This window comes from Phacochoerus africanus, chromosome 1, assembly GCF_016906955.1.
Source record: "Phacochoerus africanus isolate WHEZ1 chromosome 1, ROS_Pafr_v1, whole genome shotgun sequence".
Taxonomy (NCBI): domain Eukaryota; kingdom Metazoa; phylum Chordata; class Mammalia; order Artiodactyla; family Suidae; genus Phacochoerus; species Phacochoerus africanus.
This window is the reverse complement of record NC_062544.1, coordinates 270,566,165-270,585,090: the sequence shown is the minus strand read 5'-3', so window position 1 is coordinate 270,585,090 and position 18,926 is coordinate 270,566,165. Positions and strand designations below refer to the sequence as shown.

The window sequence follows — 18,926 nt, the reverse complement described above, 5'->3', positions numbered from 1 at the left end:
AAAGCTCTGTGCCGAGGACTAAACACACTGTGGCAAGAAAAACAGGGATGTGTTCATTTGGATTATTTCTGTTTTAGGTGACAGCACCCCTAATTAAACTAGCATAAACAAGGACTTCCCATCGTGGCTCAGCAGTAACAAACCTGACTAGAATTCATGAGGATGCGGGTTCAATCCCTGGCCTCAGTCGGTGGGTTAAGGATCTGATATTGCTGTGAGTTGTGGCGTGCCTTGAGCTGTGGTGTAGTTCACAGATGCAGCTTGGATCCCGTGTTGCTGTGGCATAGGTCAGCAGCTGCAGCTCCAATTTGACCTCTAGCCTGGGAAATTCCATATGCTGCAGGTGTGGCCCTAAGAAGACCAAAAAACAAAAAGAAAAACCTACCATTGACAGCAAAAACAGAAATAAGGATTCTATTGACATGGATTCAAGGTTTCTAAGGTTACTGCCTTCTCTGGTTTTTTGGGGGAGGGGGTGTTGTTTAAAAAATAAAAATCCTTCTTTCTTATTTTTTCCCTAGTGTTCTTTTTCCCATTACTGCTTGGCTTCATTCTTAGTCTTTTTCCACTGGGTGTCATCTCTAAGATAAATGACAATCCTCAGAGACTGCCTAGATGTTGTTTTCACCCCCTTCTTCATTTGGGGTGAAACGCTTGCTCTATATTCCCAGCTGCCTACTTCTGCCTTATGTGTGGGTGGGTCCCCATGGCCAGTTACGCCAAGGGACTGTTAGCAGAAAGGAAGTATGCCACTGCTGGGAAGAGGCAAGTAAGAAAGAACGCCTTATCTACTCCCTCTTTCTTCCTTTTCTAAGTAAGTTTTGGAGGCAAACGGTGGAGGATGGGCAGGATCACAAGATGAAACAAGGTTGAATTCTTGATGGCATGGATCAGCATTCCACCTGCCAGCAACTCACAAAGAACTAGGATGTGATAGAGATAAAATAGGATTATGTAAAAACACTGAGAATTTGAGAGGTTTATTATAGCAGTTAGAATAAACTTCAATTTGGGGATACCACTGAGATTTTATGAGTGATTCAAAGTTAGAGTTCTGTTTTTAGTATATGGTCATTATATCTGCTGATCATAGAGAAAAAAAGTACATTTGGCCAATGACTTGGGCAAATGTCCCAAGTGGGAATCCAGTAGGCAGAGTTCTTTTTGGAAGGAAGTGTTATGGCCAGGTCTATGGGGCCCTATGAGTTGCTATGCTTTTTTTTTTTTTTTTTTTTGTATCTTGTCTTTTTAGGACCAAACACGAGGCATATGGAGGTTCCCAGACTAGGGGTCAAATCGAAGCTACAGCTGCTGCCCTACACCACAGCCACAGCAATGCAGGATTCCGAGCCATGTCTGTGACCTACACCACAGCTCATGGCAACGCCAGATCCTTAACCCACTGAGTGAGGCCAGGGATTAAACCCGAAACCTCATGGTTCCTAGTCGGATTCATTTCCGCTGTGCCACGACGGGAACTCCAAGTTGCTATGATCTGTAGCAAGTGCCCATACTCAAACATGTGGATTAGGGTTCCCTGAAAGATGCAGTTTCATTATTAGAGAAAGAAAAATTAAGAAAAGTGATAATGTATAACTGAGTCACTTAGTTGTACAGTAACAATTGACACAACATTGTATATCAACTATACTTTAATAAAAAATTTAAAGGAATTCCCATTGTGGCTCAGTGGCTTATCATGACGTAGTTTCTTTGAGGATTTCAGTTTGATTCCTGGCCTTGATCAGTGGGTTGGGGATCCAGCATTGCCAAAAGCTGTGACGTGGGTCACAGATGTAGCTTGGTTTTGGTGTTGCTGTGGCTGTGGCATAAGCCTTAGCTGCAGTTCCAATTCAACCCCTCACCCAGGAACTTCTATATGCTGCAGGTTTGGCCATGAAAAGGAGAAAACAATTTAAAAAGCAAAGTCATAGACAAATATCAAAAAACACATGCACAAATACTTTAAAAATAGTTAACATACATGTCTTGTAGAGTTAATAGGTATCTATACACACCTCCCATTTGCAGTTGCCAAGCTAGAAACTGGAGTTACAAGGTGATACAGACAAGCATGTTTCCATTTTCATGGTATATCCATTACAGTGAAACAGACATAAAGAGAGAGAGGGAGGGGAAAAGAGAAAGAAGGAAGAGAAAGAAGCCAAGAATAATAATGTCTTCAGCATGTGAAAGTTTACATGTGTAGGAGTGACACACGCATTAGACTTGTCAATGATCAAAGGCAAAAACAAAGTTTATTATAGAGAAGAGGGAGAGATGGAAACAAAAATACCTCATGGTCTTAAAACATTGTTTCACAGTTTTTGGAGAATTGTTTGGCTGAAAATTAGCAGCGTCCAGTTGGGAGAATGTGCCTTTTAAGCCTCTGACAACATGTAATTCGTTTAAAGTTTTCAAATATTCTGAAAATTCTGTAGCAGTTAGCTGTGAAATACACATGAGAAGCTTTCATGATGTCCAACTTGACAGCTTCCTTCCGTGAAGGCTCTGCCCTATTTAGTTTCAACCTGCATCACGGTCCTCAACACACTTTTCTAAAAGAAAGACAACTTATGAGCAAATGGATGAATAAGGTAATGACCTATTTGATTACCACTGTGGCAAAAATGAGTGAGGATCTGAGATGTAGGAAAAGAGTCCAGAGATTACAGGGTTAACTGTAAATATGTGTTTGGAAATGCGCAACCAACTCCTGGCAATTAATTCCAAAGGCGTGAGGCAAAAGAACTCTTTCAGGTACCATTCAACAGTCACCTCAAATATTTGGGCCCAAGCTGATATGGACCATCAAGAGTCTCATAACCTTTGTGGGCAAATCTGGTGAGAACGCCTTTATTTATTTATTTTTGCATTGCATATTTTACTTAGGTACTTTATTTATTTACTGACATGTCTTTGATTTACCGTGTCGTGTTGGTGTCAGATGTACAGCACAGTGATTATATATATTCTTTTTCAGATTCTTTTTCCTTTGAGTTATTACAAAATATTAAGTATGCTATACGGTAGGTCCTAGTTGGTGATTTATATTATATATAGTAGTGTGCATATGTTAATACCAAACTCCTGATTTATTCCTCACCTCCCTTTCCCTTTTGGTTATCAAAAGTTTGTTTTCCATGTTTGCAGGTCTATTTCTGTCTCATAAATAAGTTCTGTTTTTTTAGATTCCACATATTGTGTTGTCATATGATACGTGTCTCTCCCTCTCTGGCTTACTTCACTTAGTATGATAACCTCTAGGCACATCCATGTTGCTACAAATGGCATTATTTCATTCTTTTTTATGGCTGACTGATATTCCATTGTTTATATGTACCACATCTTCTTTATCTGTCCCTCTGTCAATGGACATTTAGGTTGCTTCCATGTCTGACTATTGTAAATAGTGCTACTGTGAATACTGGGGTGCACGTATATTTTCGAATTAGAGTTTTCTCCAGATATATGCCCAGAAGGGGGATTGCTGGATCACATGGTAATCTTCCTTTTAGAAGATGATTTTGAACATAAGTTTTTGAGTTTCATGAGTGACAGCACCACACTGTCATTCTTTCCTACTCAGCTCAGGTCTCAAAAGAATGTGATGCCCCACATCCCTGAAGGACACGGGGAATCTTGCTTCATCATTTACCTAGACTGGAAAGGGTATAGATGAATTGGAAGAGGATCCCAAAATGAGAAAAAAAGAGGAGCAAAAGTGAGAGTCTGGCTTTGGGGACAAATGTGGGCAAAGATTAATTCCCCTCAACTGTAATTCAATTAAATTCCATTTCTTCTTTTCTTCCTGCTGCTCATATTTTCGAAGGTGAGGGCTAGCAAACTTGTTCTCAGACCCTAGGGTATTTCAGTAGTAGTAAAAGGGGAGTTTCCAACAAGTCCAGGATGGTCCAGCTGGAAGGAGAAAAGAAGGAGAGTTAATGGTGATTGCCGTGGAAAGGGTTCCTTCCCGGGATTTAGAATAAAATCTCTATTTGTGAGTGACAAGTCTCTATTTGTCAGTGAGTGACGACGGCATTACTTCCTCTTTCCTCTGGGAGTCTAGGCTTGGGAAGTCAGGTGACACCTCCAAAGCAGAAGAAACTAGGTAAGCACAGCAATGCTTTTACCTGAACCCCTATCCTCATGTAGGATAGTAACCAGGATAACAGCTCCTTCCACCTGCTAGTACCTGACTAGGAAAGGTGTGTGCTAAGGAGGTGTGTATTCATCCATGGACAGTCAGGAAAAAATGATACTCTGTAGATTTCCTTTGGACTAACTTCCACTTCTTACTTTACTGACCAGAATAAGGTAAATACATTTAACAAGGAGAGATTGACTTGTTAAAGATGGTGAAGACTGTGACGTGGTAGAGCTTGAAAAAGGTGTTGTAACCCTGTTATCAAACAAACAAACAAACAAACTGCTTGTAGGACTATGGAATACTTCGTACCTACTATAATTACAATGGCAACTACTAGTCATTAAGTAATTTGAAATCTTTGCTTAAATTTGCCATCACGGAGGAAAAAATAAAGACCTCGAAGGTTTCAAATTACTCTAGGCTGGAAATTCCTGATTTTCCATGTGTTTCCAGTAAGGTTTGATTTTTGAAATGATTTCCGGAAAATAAAGGAAAAAAAAAGAACTCGAGTAACTCATAAAACAAGTAGTATGCGAATAATTGTGTGAGAAAAGCTAAAACAACATTTCACAGCTGGTCAACATTAAAATTAAAAAAAAAAAAGACTTGTTGGTTTTACTTTACAGATAGCACCTGTATGTCTTAAATAATACAGGTGTACATTATTCATTTGAAGACTTTTATACTGTATAAAATTTCTACATACAATGAAAATCTAGTTTTTCCCCAAATTTATTTTTTATAACATTAAGTATAACTGATTCTGAAGCATATGTTAGCCACCACGAGAGACAGACTCTTCTGTAAATATATCCTAGGCAGATAGCAGAGAAAATGGTTTTGAGTATTATCAGGAATATGGTAGGAAAAAAAAAAACCTCTACAGTGGTCTCAAGAAAGTTTTCTCTGCAAAGGAGAAAGGAAGAGTTGGCACAATCCCTGTTCCTATTATCTGGGGACTTTCTACCCACCCATCACATCAGTGCCACCTAGACAGGAAACCAAGTTAGGGTGGAGTGTGTTCGCACATACTGGTGTGTGCTGTGTGGCTACTGTACGTGGGATTGTGCCGATGCTCTGGTGTGGCAAGAAACACTATACAACTCTGTGGGTTATAGAAGGAGTTGGAGAGATAGAGAGAGGTGAGGGACTAGGAAAACAGAGAAGGATAGTTTAACAGTTTCATCCTCTAAAAATTTAGGATTCACATCAAAGCTGGTGTAGTATATACACTCCCTTCCCTATTCCCAAAGTGTAACCTTTGGTTTTCCTTTTGTTTTATGTTAAGAATATTTAACATGAAGTCTACCCTCCATAAATGTTTAAGCATACAATATAATATTGTTAACTATAGGCATGATGTTTTACAGTCGCTCTCCAGAATTTATTCATCTCGCATAACTGAAACTTTATACTCTTGAAGAGCAACTTCCCACGTCCCCCTCCACTAGACCCTGGCAACCATCATTCTACTCTTGCCTTTATGAGCTTGACTATTCGATGTGGCCAACAAGGATGAAGCTGAAGGACAATCTGCAAAGTGAAATCAGCCAGTCATAGAAGGACAGATACTACATGATTGCACTTACATGAGGTATCTAAAATAAGCTTTTGCTTTGAAGCAAGTCTTCTGAGAACTGGAATATGCCAAGAGGAATGGCCATTGAGGACAAGGCTGACTTTAAAACAGTCGTATAGGGTCTCAAGCAGCAGGGGTGCTATTCCACTCCCAGCATCCTCCACCCTACCACTCAGGGACATGATACTAAGGGACTTCAAAATACAGAAAGACCTAGGGTAAGGATATATTTTCTTTTGGCCACACACCCATGGCATGCAGAAGCTCCTGGGCCAGGGATCCAGACCATGGCTAAGCAGTGACCTGAGCCACAGCAGTGACAGTGCTAGGTCTTTAACCTGCTGAGCCACCAGGGAACTCCCTAGGGTAGGGATCCTGATGTGGGAAAGGAAAACTATTACAGAGCTGAGAGAGGGTGACTCTCTACTTGGGAGGTAAGGAACAGGTGTTTGGCTGGAGGGGAACATTTTATTGTCAGTTATTTCCTCGCTCAGCATTAAAATCATAGATGGGGGAAGGGGAGGAAATGACACTTTAGCAAACAGAAATTTGAGAAAACACGACTTACAAGGATCTATAGCTCCTGCCATAGGAAGCTGTACTGGAAATACACAGTTCACAGCACCCACAGAAGTTTGCTCTCCTGCTTTCCCCCCCCCTCGACATTTATATTTTCCAGTTTGCATTCCAAGTATCTCTTGGTACAGTTGGCTCCATCTCTGAACCGTCAGCATCTCTGAACATTAATCATGGCTTATTCATCTTTGTATGTCTCCAGAGAATCTCCAGAGTGGGTTGCAGTGGGCCCTCGACAGATATTAGTTACAGTGGGTGGATTTTAAGAGATGTTTTGGATTGAGCATCAAATTAGGGGAAGGGACTTAAGTTTTGAAAGAGCCAGCCACTAGAGGACTTTCATCCACAAGCAAGTCACTTTGGTCTCTGCTCTTAGATTATCTTACCTCCAAGAGAATTTCCAGTTTGTAACATCCCGAAGCAGAAAGTCTCTTTGGGGAAATGTAAACTTATGTATCAGCTGTGATCATATACTCTAGAAATGCCATGGAAGCTTCTCCTTGAATATGCACAAATAAAATGATTACATGGAAGAAGGAAATAATGAAGTAGCAACTAGTCCACCTAAACATGAACTTTGATATATTTTATCTTTCTATTTTAAAAAGAAAATAAAAACCTGAGCTACTTTCATCCAGTGCAAATGATTTCCTTGTACAGACAGATATTAATTTCTATGGAACATTTCTGGAACACTCATCTAATCCACAAGGGTAATATTTTGGAAAGTATTACCAAATGAACTTCCTAAAGTGCCCAACTTACTTCCACAGGAAGAAAAAAAAAATGATGTCCAAGTCAAAATTTTCTGGAAATATAAGAATTTACTCATTATATTTATAGGCTGCATTAGTTCTTATCCTTGTGATTGTGTGGTTATATTTATATTTAGTACTTGATATTCACATTGGGAGCTTAATCTGTTTCTATCCTGTTCTTCAACAAATTTCTAAACATTTGAATAAACTACCTGAGTACAAATATCATTATGTCATTAAAACTGAAGGCATTAAATTTCAGAAGCATGATTCATGCGAGAAATGCAGTGTTTTTGAGAGAGGAGAAAAATAGTCCCTAAGAAGAAAATTCAGTTGGAGTTTTTTTAAATGCTAAATAAGAAGTCTGTGAATGCAAATAATTAGAGTAAATTTACACCACTGTTATCTAAAATGCCTGTCCATCAGAATGATCCTTTGAGATTAACAATGATGAAATGCATAAATATCAAAGTTGTTTTAAAGATGGTATGGTATTGACAAATATTGGGCTACTTTTTACTGAGGTTGATAATGATTAGTAATAACAATAACAACACAATAAATGCTATGTAAAGGCACAAGGCAATGACCATTGAAAAGAGAATAGCCAGCACAAGGGTTGAAGGCTATCTAAGGCATAGGAAGCCTGTAAGAAGCTAGGTTCTCCTCTGCTATTTCCTGATCCTGAACACCTCTGGTTCCTCTAAATATTCAAGGTGGTATTGGCCTTAGACAATTGACCCCTGAGAGACAGGGGTTGTGCAAAAGGCAATGCCATTTAGCAATAGCAAATTCCTCCCAGATCTTGAGGTATCTCAGAATCCACTAGGCATTGATGGGTGGCTCCCGGAATCCTCCAGTTCACTTATACGTGAGAACTAACCCTCAAACTACACTTCACCTGTCCTCCCAAATGCACTGGGGGTGCTTCCAGCACAGGGCAGTGGGCACCACTGCTGGCCAATTCTGGGATTCTCTCCAATTTCATGCTACTCCGAGGATCTCAAGCCAATTCAGGACCCTCCTTGTTCCCTGAAAAAGTGATCAGATGTCTTATTAGTAAGAATACAAAAAACCACCAGCAGCTTAAGGTGCACAGAGGTGCCCCTGCTATCCTTGGGATGCATACCCGGTAAATTAAAAGACAGACAGAAATGTGCTAATTACAGCGGATTCATTTTTCACTGATGTGTTAATTCACTCATTTGCCTAAGAGTAATGGGAAGGCAGATGTTCTTGCCTCTGGAGTAGACCTTCTAACCATCACCGGTGGTGGTTAATTGGTTTTCCTTTCTTTTCTGTTTGAGTGGAGAATTTGAGGAAAGGAGAGAGAAAAACCAAGCAGCAGTAAACAATGCCACTTACTTACTAATGAACACCAAATTGTGCCCTCCCCCCCCCCAACGTCCTTTTTTCTCCTAAAAGGAATTTCTGAGGTTGATTTTAGCTCAGGGTCAAGGGTGATGAGTGTTTTTTTTTTTTAGGAGGTAAATACAAATATAGTTATTTATCATTTAAATATCATTTAAACCGAAGGATGAAGAAAGTGTGGGCATAGTTCTTCTTAATCTTATTTTTAAAATGAGCTCAAATCCTTTCAAGAGTTAACTCCTTGCTTCTTAAAGCAGCAAAGGAAGTTCCAGTCATCCGGGATTAAGTGACAGATTGCGGACGCCGCTGAAAGGCTCGCTGGTGAAAGGAGGGAGCGCCCGCGGCTCGCACACAAAGGCGCGGAGTTCCCAGGCCTCCGGCGACCCGGTCCGGGGACACCGCAATCCTCAGGGCTGAGCGACGCGCCAGGAAGCGCCCGCGGCTCTCCAGCTGTCCGGCCCCTCTGCTGGTGACTGGGAGAAGTTAGTCACCCGCAGCCCGAACCCAGCGTGCGTCCCAGCGCTAAGAGACCGGGAATGGGGAGGGAAGAAACCCGGTGTGGCTGGCGGGACGCAAGAGGAGCGCAGGGCAAGGGGGCGCGCGGGAAGCGGAAAGCCCTTGGCTGGTGGATGCAAGTCTGCGAGGCTGGAGCGCACCAGCGTGCAAAGGGGAAAAACTTGCGGCAGCAACTTCCTACCGAGGGAAAGAAAAGCACGAGAGAAGGAGGCAGGGAGAGACTTGAAATGTCTCAGTAACTTTAAAAACACACCAAAACACCCCTTCAGGAGATGAGGTAAGCCGAGGTTAGCCAACCCGATTAGTTGTGAAATATCAGACAAACCCCGAGCCGCTGTGGCTTTAAATGAGGCCAAGGAAATCTTCTGTTTTTCTTACTCAAATACTTTCCCCCATCCTCGCCCTTGCTCCCTCCCTTCTCCCTCCTTCCAACTCGCCGGGTCCCTTCCTCCTCCGCGGTCTCCCTTTCCTCGATCACCCCTCTGGCCCGCCCTCCCCCATCTGATTAGGCGCGGACCGGGAAGGGTGGGAGTGGTGGGGGAAGCTCTCCCTTTAAGAGGCAGCTTGCAGTGACGAATTGTTGAAATTGCCATTGCAGGATGGCATGCCGCTATAAATTCATTGTTCCACCTCCTCGCATCTTCACAGCGCTCGCGCTGCTCTCCGCGCTCGCAGCGGCCGACTGGGGATGACGGCGGGCAGGAAGACACTGCATCCGAAGGGACACTGACGCGCCGCTTCACTGGCTCGCCGCAGGCCGCCCCTTGCATTTTTGCCTTAATTTTTATGGCTTTTTTTCTTCTCTTTCTTCCCTTGCTGCTGGTTCCAGTAGAGTCAAGGAAACCCACAAAATAGGAAAGGAAGCGGGCTCTGGAGCTTGAAACCTCCGCTGCCGGCGAGTCCCGAGCAGCAAGGGGGCAGGAGGCAGCACGCACCAGTTGCCCGCCCGGTGCACGGCACCTTCCTTACTTTCCTCGGTGCATCGGTCGTGGTTGTGTTTGGGTTTGGATTTGGATTTTTCCCCTTTCCTCGTACTTGCTGCATCTTCACAACTCGGCTTTTTTTTTTTTTTTTCCCCCTTTTCTTTCTTCCCCCCCCCCCCCCCCTCTCTTTCTGGAGCACGAATCCAAACATTTTCCAAAGCAACAAAGAAAAGTTCGCATGCTGGCAGTGCGGCCGGGACAAACTGGCGCTGCTGCCGGGTTCCCTTCCCTCCGACACTTGACTCAACCTTGAAAGCAAGTGTATGTGTGTCCCCACCTCCCGCCCCGGTAACTTCCAGAGCGAATAACAGATACCCATAACATCCCCATCGCGCAGCCCCTCCCCGAGGGCAGCGCACTATGCTGCTCGGGTGGGCTTCCCTGCTGCTGTGCGCGCTCCATCTGCCCCTGGTCGCGGTCGGCCCCGCCGCGGCACCTGCCCAGGATAAAGCCGGGCAGCCTCCGGCTGCTGCAGCGGCCTCACAGCCCCGCCAGCGGCAGGGGGAGGAGGCGCAAGAGCCGGCAGAGCCTCGCGGCCACCCGCACCCCCTGGCGCCGCAGCGCAGAAGCCGCGGGCTTGTGCAGAACATCGACCAGCTCTACTCGGGCGGCGGCAAGGTGGGCTACCTCGTCTACGCGGGCGGCCGGAGGTTCCTCCTGGACCTAGAGCGGGATGATTCGGTGGGCGCCGCTGGCTTTGTGCCCGCAGGAGGCGGGCCGAGTGCAACCCGGCGCCACCGGGGCCACTGCTTCTACCGGGGCACGGTGGACGGCAGTCCCCGCTCCCTGGCTGTCTTTGACCTCTGCGGTGGTCTCCGCGGCTTCTTCGCAGTCAAGCACGCGCGCTACACTTTGAAACCGCTGCTGAGCTGGCCCTGGTCTGAGGCCGAGTCCGGGCGTGTGTATGGGGATGGGTCCGCGAGGATACTGCACGTCTACACTCGCGAGGGTTTCAGCTTTGAGGCCCTGCCTCCGCGCACCAGCTGCGAGACCCCGGGGTCCCCGCCCCGGCCCCGTGAGCGCCCCCCGCAGCACAACAGCCCGGACCGACGCTGGACGCTGGCCCCACAGCTCTCTGACCAGGCTCCCTCGTCGGATGGGAGTCAGGGACCACAGACGTGGTGGCGGAGGCGGCGCCGCTCCATCTCCCGGGCCCGCCAGGTGGAGCTGCTCCTGGTGGCTGACGCGTCCATGGCGCGGATGTATGGGAGGGGGCTGCAGCATTACCTCCTGACCCTGGCTTCCATCGCTAACCGCCTGTACAGCCACGCCAGCATCGAGAACCACATCCGCCTGACGGTGGTGAAGGTGGTGGTACTGGGAGACAAGGACAAGACCCTGGAGGTGAGCAAGAACGCTGCCACCACCCTCAAGAACTTTTGCAAGTGGCAGCACCAGCACAACCAGCTGGGGGATGACCACGAGGAGCACTACGACGCGGCCATCCTGTTTACTCGGGAGGTAGGTCCAGCCTGGTGAGTGGTTCAAGCCCTGATGTAAGAAGGTAGGTCAGAGGGACAGTCTTGGAGTCCCCACTGTGGCTCAGCGGTTTACCAACCCGACTAGTATCCATCCATGAGGATGGCGGTTCAATCCCTGACCTTGCGGAGTGGCTTAAGGATGCGGCATTGCGTGAGCGGTGGTGTAGGTCACAGGTGCGGCTCACGGATCCCCCCCTCCTCCCCGCCCCACCATGGATGTGGCTGTGGCTGTGGCTGGCAGCTGCAGCTTAGATTGGACCCTTAGCCTGGGAACTTCCATATGCAGCAGGCGTGGCTCTAAAGAGAAAAAGAAAAAGTTTTGCGGACAGCCTGGTTTCTCCCTCAGACTGCCTGCGACCATGAGTTTGCTTACCTGCTTCTTGAAGAAAACCCAGCCAGCCTCCAATTCTGCTCCTATATTCAGAATAGAACCAATTCAAGCCTTAAATGACCAAGATCTGCTTAGTCAATCAATCAGGGAAGATGTCTCCAGACTGAGACATGGTGTCTTTTATGTATTACTATGACAATGTGGGGCTAGAGAGCTTGGGGGAAATGTGCCTAGTTAAATGGGAAAAGGGGGAAAGCAAGTTTGTCTTTTGAATTAGGGCTCTTCTGCTTTCCACTGGGCCCAAAGATGTAACTTCGTCCAACCTAATGGAAAGGGCTATGGTTCATTCATTGCAGTAACTTTATCTACCACTTTCCTTTGTAAATGTTCATACCTTTCTTACTTGAAGCCCTTTGGGGAAATAAGTCAAGGGAAGAATTTCCAAAGAAAGGACTCTTTTTTCAATCTGGCTTCCTGATGGAATTCTTACATATCTACCTTGATGGCATATTGGTTCCTGGCATGGAAGGCTTTGAGAGGGCCAGGAGGATATAGAAACCCAGTCTTGGGAGGTTCTTTAGTAACTCCTTTGCCTAATCCTCCAGTGCGCAGCAAGCCCTGCTTGAGTCCTCCACCGCTGCCAGTCAAGTGTTACATCCAGCTTGCATGTTTAGGTTTTAGATGAATATGTTTCTGAAGCCCCAGTGTGGAAAGGTATGACAAAGAGTCAAGACATGAAGAATGTTTTCCTAGGATAGACCTCTTTTAAGGTAAAGGGTTACAGGAAGGGAAAGAAATGATCTTTATAGGCCCAGAGGTTCTGGGAGGAGCAGGATGTCTATCTAGACCACCACATTCAGACACAAAATGTGACATTTGGACACAAAGTTTTGTTTTGAGGTGGTCCTGCTCAGAACCTCTGTTTTCATAGCTCTATTCTGATTGGCAGTTTTAAGTCATGCTCTCAGATGCCTGGCAAGAATGGACTTTCAAGCTCATTCTTCAAGTGTTTGAGATCCATCCAGGATAGGTGAAGGATTAGAAACTTTGAAATATTATGCCAAATCATGGTTTGAATGAGAACAACCAGAACTAGGACAGGAAATTCAGTGATGGCTTGCAGGAGGTTTCAGAATCCTGAAACACAGCTCCACCACCTAATTCTCCTATTTTTACTAAGGCACCCCTAGTATGAAGGAAAAGTGTTGATAAATTTGGAGTGGAGAAACACTTGTGGTTCATGGGGTGGACATAAATGTAAACCACATGTAAATAAAGAGACCAGAGGGCAGCAGTTTAGGGAGAGCCAGACAGCACAGGGTGCTTTGCAAGATGGAAAATCTTTCTCTTCATTAAGTGATCTCCTGGAAACCATCCTTTAATTTTTCTGCACAACATTCATCTTTAGAACGGAAGAACATTCACTTTTGTAGCCTTCCATATGAAATGAAATTCTCCTGTAAAACTATCCCTTTCTTATTTGGTTTCCAAGTCTTTTTTTTTTTTTCTTTTTTTTCTTGTAAGCAACTTTCCACGTCTGGATTTCTTGCTTTGCTGCATCACAAGAGGCTGCCAAGAAGGAGGCTTCAGAGAGAGTTTATGGAAGGAAGTCCTCTAAAGACAGAGGAAAAAATACTTTTGTAGGCATACTATTCCAAAGTGTTCACTTCGAACACTTGGAACATTTAAATGGTTGACTTTCCTTTTTAAATACAAATGCACATTCTGTTTATTTTTAAATAAGTGAACATTAGTACCAGACCCCATTACTCCCTTCTTCATGCCCCCATAGTTTTGCTAATTGCTTCTTACAAAAAAAAAAAAAAAAAGGAAGACTAGTCAGTGCTTCTAAATGATCTGTCTGTACTTTTTCTGGATTTGTTTTCTGTTTGGGTAGTTAGCAATTCCTTTTTCCAAACTCTGAAATATATCAGTACCTTTTAAATAGATAAAGCCAGGGGAAAATAGATTAACAGCTATGTTAATTTTGCTAAGTATTATAAGAACATTCATTTTTCAGACTAGTCTCCACATGGAAGATATTTTACATGAATGCTCCCTGACCTCCTTGCCAAGCAGAAGCATACTTTTAGTAAAGTGAATCTCATTGAGTTTGTGGCTGGCCCTCTGGCATATACATCTAACTTGATGAGAACCAAATATGTGAAAAGCATGTTATTGTGAATATATGCACCTAATTTAAAAGGGCTCATTTAATTACGGGGCTGAGACTCATGCAGCACTCATGTGAGAGTACTTTAAAATGTAACCTTCACCTAATACTTCAGAATGTGGAAATCAAGAGGGCTCTAAGAGAGATGATCTGAGATCTTTAGTTCCATGAAGCTACAGAAAAATTTTCATGGCTATTTTCTTTTTCAATGAGAAATACCCAGAGTTGGCAGCAGGATCCTCCTTTTACACTCTGTTTTGAATATAAGAGGTGCGTTGCTTAGCAGCCAGATGCCAAGCCATCACATCCATGTTTTGATGGGCTCTAAGCACTGTTCAAATTCTGTGTCCAGATGTCTTTTCCTAAATTGCTTGTTTTGCAGGCATGAAGCAAATGTGTGAGGATGTGTTTTCCATTCCCACTGGCCAGTCAAGGCCACCTTGAAAGTTGCGTCTAGGAGTCAGCAGAATAGGGGTAGTAATTCATTTATCAAACTAACAGGCTTCTCTGTCAGGACTGTACCCCGGCACTTGGTGCTGTTCTAATTAGAGAAACTTAGCACCAGTCACTTTTCTGCAATAGGAGCCATTTTCATTCTGCAGTGGCACTTAGATGGAATTCGCACCACTTGTGCCATCAAACAGTAGAAATCCGATCTCCCCAGGACTTACGTTTCCTTTCCAGAAAGCTTTTCTTATTCCTGGCTTCCTCTTTCTCTTAAAATAGTTTCTTGAAAGTCAAACTCCCAAACCCACTTTGTAGATGATACCCTCTTCTACAAAACACCTACCTGCCTGCAAACAAAATGGGAAGTCATTTAACCCTCCCTCATCCTTGCATAACATTAATGAAAGTGTAACTTTTTTCAAGGATTAGGAGCATTGGATTGAAACCAACCTGCTATGCCAGCTATGAGACTATACAATATGAAAGGTTCATTGATTTTCATTCATCATCAGTGTACCAGTTAACTGGCAATTGTCTGTCAGCTTATACCTCACTGCTATTATATTCTACCTTATAATGATGTGGTGGGGACTCCATCCAGCATTACCAGTGGGCTCCTTGCAAGGTTATGACAACGGGAGCCCTAGAGGAAGACGTGAAGCTTGGAAGAGGGAGAATGATGTGCTTTTTCCTATTTGCTTGTTGCTTGGATTGACTAATTCAGTCACACATTTGAGTTCAAACCCCATTTAAATTCAAGAGCAAACGCTTACGGGAGTCCCCTTTGTGGCTCAGCAGGTTAAGGACATGACATTGTCTCTGGGAGGATGCTGATTCAATCCTTGGCCTAGCTCAGTGGGTTAAGGATGCAAGCTGCCGTATAGATTGCAGATGTGGCTCAGATCTGGTGTTGCCATAGCTGTGGCGTAGGCCAGTAGCAGAAGCTCTGATTTGAACCCTGGCCCAGGAACTTCCCAAGAAAGAAAAAAAAAAGAAAGCAGACCCTTATCAAGGAATCATAGCTGATAAGTCAATTCTAATCAATAAAAGGCTAAAGAACTCAGAAATGGGAAGATTGGGAGCAGGTTCAGCAATCTTTCACATGTCCATTAAAGACATGTGAAAGATAAACTGTGAATTGAAAACTGCTTGAGAGTAGGTCTTAAAAGTTTGCATCATGAGGAAAAGTATTTGTGACTATGTGTCGCGATGGATGCTAACTAGATTTACTGCGGCAATGAGTTTGCAGTATATACGTGTATTGAGTGATTATGGTGTACACTTGAAACTAATATAATGTAAGTAAAATATATATTAATTGTAATTATTTGTTAAGAATATTCTGTGAAATCTAAAGATCATAGACAATAAACCACAGCACACAGGACGTATTTCACTGTTCTCTTTTCTCGCATTCAGTACATACCTCTGAGCATCTCCTATGTGTAAAATGCCCATTGAGGAAGGCAACGAGATGGGAAATATCTGGTCCCTACCCACCTCGGCTTATCACCAGAAGAGAGGAAGCAGAAACATGCATAAATCACTCTAATGTTAGGAAAACTCTAATAAATGCTGTAACTGAGCTATAAGCAAAGACCATGGAAGGAAAGAGGAAGGAACAGTCAATTCTGCCTCTGGATCTTTATATAGAATAGGTTTTATTGTAAGTGTAGAACTGAATTGTCCTTGAAGAATGGATAGATTTGATGTGGATTCAACCAGCTTTTATTTATTCATCACTGTAAACCATTTTACAATTAATCCTTTCGACAATCTGCAGCCATAGTAACATTATTATAATATGACAGATAAGGACATCCGTACAAAGAGAAAGAGATACAACTCTCAGAATAGTAGCTGACCAATGGCAGAGAGGGAAGGTTGTCCTGTCTAGTGGTCTCTGAAATAAAAATATTACAACAAAATTATTCAAATATTCCATATGTTTCCAATAGGCAAAGAGAATTTCAGAGGTTTGAAAAGTGGCCCCTTTCCTGAGAATGTGTTCCAGAAAATAGACAAGGAAATGAATGATTGCCGTGTAGTGTGATGATTTTTTTTAATAGATGTGGTCATTTAATATCTTGGAAGTACTTTAGAAGGTATCCTATCTCATCTGCATTCAATTCATAAGAAAGAAGAGAATTAGTAGATCCATAAGGAAGAAATAGATATTGCAGACACACCAAACTAATATGCGCAGTGGCCCAGAGGCAAATATAGAGGGCTGGGTGTGATAGGACAAACAATGTGACAGTGGAAGGGTGATAGATGTCTAGAGAAGAAGGTCACCACCAGCTTACAGAAGAAATTGTATGCTATGTGTATTAGTCTTCCTGGGCTACCATAACAAAATACCATAGACTGGTTGGTTTTAACAGCAGAAAAACTCTTTCTTAATACTGGAAGTTGGGAAGTTCAATATCAAAGTTTCAGCCTATTTGGTTTCTGGGAAGAAGTCTCTTCCTAGCTTATAGATGGTTACCTTCTCACCTTGTGCTTACTTGGTGGATTTGAGGGGGCAAGGGTGAGAGAGAGAGTTTTCTGGAATCTCTTCTTAAAGGGACACTGATCCTATTAGATCAGAGCCCCACCCTTATGATTTTATTTAACCTTAATTACCCCCCTCTTGATAGACCCTATCTCCAAAAATAGCCACATTGGCGATTAAGGCTTCAACAAATGAATTTAAACAGAGGTGGGGAACACAATTCAGTCTATAACATAAAGAGTTTAAATTATAAATTCAAGTCAATGGGAATCTATGGAAAGAACATCAGAAGGAAATCAGCAATGACCAGAGGTGTACCAGCTGGATCCAAGCCACATCTGCTACCTATGCTGCAGTCAACGCCAGATCCTTAACCTGCTGAGCCAGGCCAGGGATCAAACCTGCATCCCTACAGAGACAATGCCAGGTCCTTAAGCTGCTGAGCCACAACAGGAACTCCAAAGATGTGAGGGTTTTTTGTTTTTTCCTTGTCTTTTTGCCATTTTCTTGGGCCGCTCCCGTGGCATATGGAGGTTCCCAGGCTAGGGGTTGAATCAGAGCTGTAGCCACCGGCCTACACCAGAGCCACAGCAACACAGGATCCGAGCAGCGTCTGCAACCTGCGCTACAGCTCACGGCAACACAGGATCCTGAACCCACTGAGCAAGGCCAGGGATCAAACCCGCAACCTCATGGTTCCTAGTCAGATTTGTTAACCACTGAGCCACAATGGGAACTCCAGAGAGATGTGTTTTTTAATGAGGCTTCTAGCTTAAGTAGTTGGGCTGGATCTTGGGAGAGTCTTTAGAGGCTATTTCATTCATCTTCAAGGAGACACTCTAGATGGTCTAAACTAAAGCAGTGGCTTTAGAAATATGGAGGCAGTCAATAAGTGTTCAAAAGAAGTGGATATGAATAAATTAATTTTTTCCAGCAGGAGGAATATTGGGGCTGAGGTTTGAGGCCACAGTGTTGGTGAGATGTGCAGGAAAGAGTGGACAGAATGGATCATGCAGCTGCAGTGAAGGCTGACACAGAAGCCTGGGTTGCATTGTGCAAGGTTTTAAATGCCAGGCTAAGGTTGGTAAGTTTGGGAGGAATTGAGGAATCTTATCAAATCTAGGCTCCAAAAGGTAACTGACTGCAGCATATAGCTAGGAACTTACTGGAGACCCAAGAACCATTTAGAAGCCTTAGAGGATGGTCCAGGCAGGAAGGAACAATGGAAAGAATGAGAAAGAGAAGACAGCTACATGAGACATTTGGTAGATGAAGTCAGTGACCTAGAGTGGCTGATCAAATGCATCAGGCAAGTTAATGATATCACCAGGTTTCTTATCCATCACTTCCAATTTCCTGTTTTCTGAAGTATCAGTGAATTTTGTATCTACTGTGTCTCTAGATTATTGAGTTTCGCCAAACATAGCAAAGAGATAAAGGCTGTGCTGTGTTATTTGTTGTAAAAAACAGAACTTGCTTGACCACGTACAGATTATGAACGTAAAAGATACAAGTAATGTCGAGGAAGACATAGGTGATGACTTAGCACCACAGTGGGGTACGTTCAGGAATTGAGTGTTTATATATAGATTTGAATCGCATCTTCACCAGTCTCACTGTTGTGATTTTGAATACTAATTTCCCCAAAGCTTTAATTTCTCCCTCTGTATGTTGAAGTGTTTTCCCTTAATCCCAACACCTGTGTAACTGGAACAAACCCTGGAGACCCCAGGGTCCAAACTCCCTATGCCCTTAATGAAGTGACTTTGTCTCAGAGCATATAAATGACTCATGCACTGATTCTTACGAATGGCATGGAATTTAAAGCAACCTACCTTCCCTGTACCATCTCTAATCAGCTTCCACTCCCATTAACCAAAATGGCTTTTCTGAGCATCTGTTGCTCTCAATCCCCAACTCACGCCATCTTTCCTTCCCTTTCTTCTTGCCTCATATATATCAGAGAAAGTTTCCTGCCTTGGAACTCTGAGATCAGATTACCTTTTCAGCTTCCCCTGTTCATCATCCCCAAGGTCCATCCTGTATTCTGGTCACAGCAATGCTGTC

The 18,926-nt window shown here is 43.7% G+C and overlaps 1 protein-coding gene across 2 annotated transcripts in view; it reads left to right on the top strand.

Annotated features, from left to right (window-relative positions):
• The first annotated feature begins 10,057 nt into the window (after positions 1-10,057).
• Positions 10,058-18,926, top strand: part of ADAMTS5 (ADAM metallopeptidase with thrombospondin type 1 motif 5) — a 66,968-nt gene continuing 58,099 nt past the window's right edge. For both annotated transcript variants that reach the window (XM_047795137.1, XM_047795129.1), the window contains exon 1: positions 10,058-11,394. In XM_047795137.1, the coding sequence (XP_047651093.1) occupies positions 10,294-11,394 (1,101 nt within the window). In that variant the 5' untranslated portion in view covers positions 10,058-10,293. The remainder of the gene's footprint in view (positions 11,395-18,926) is intronic.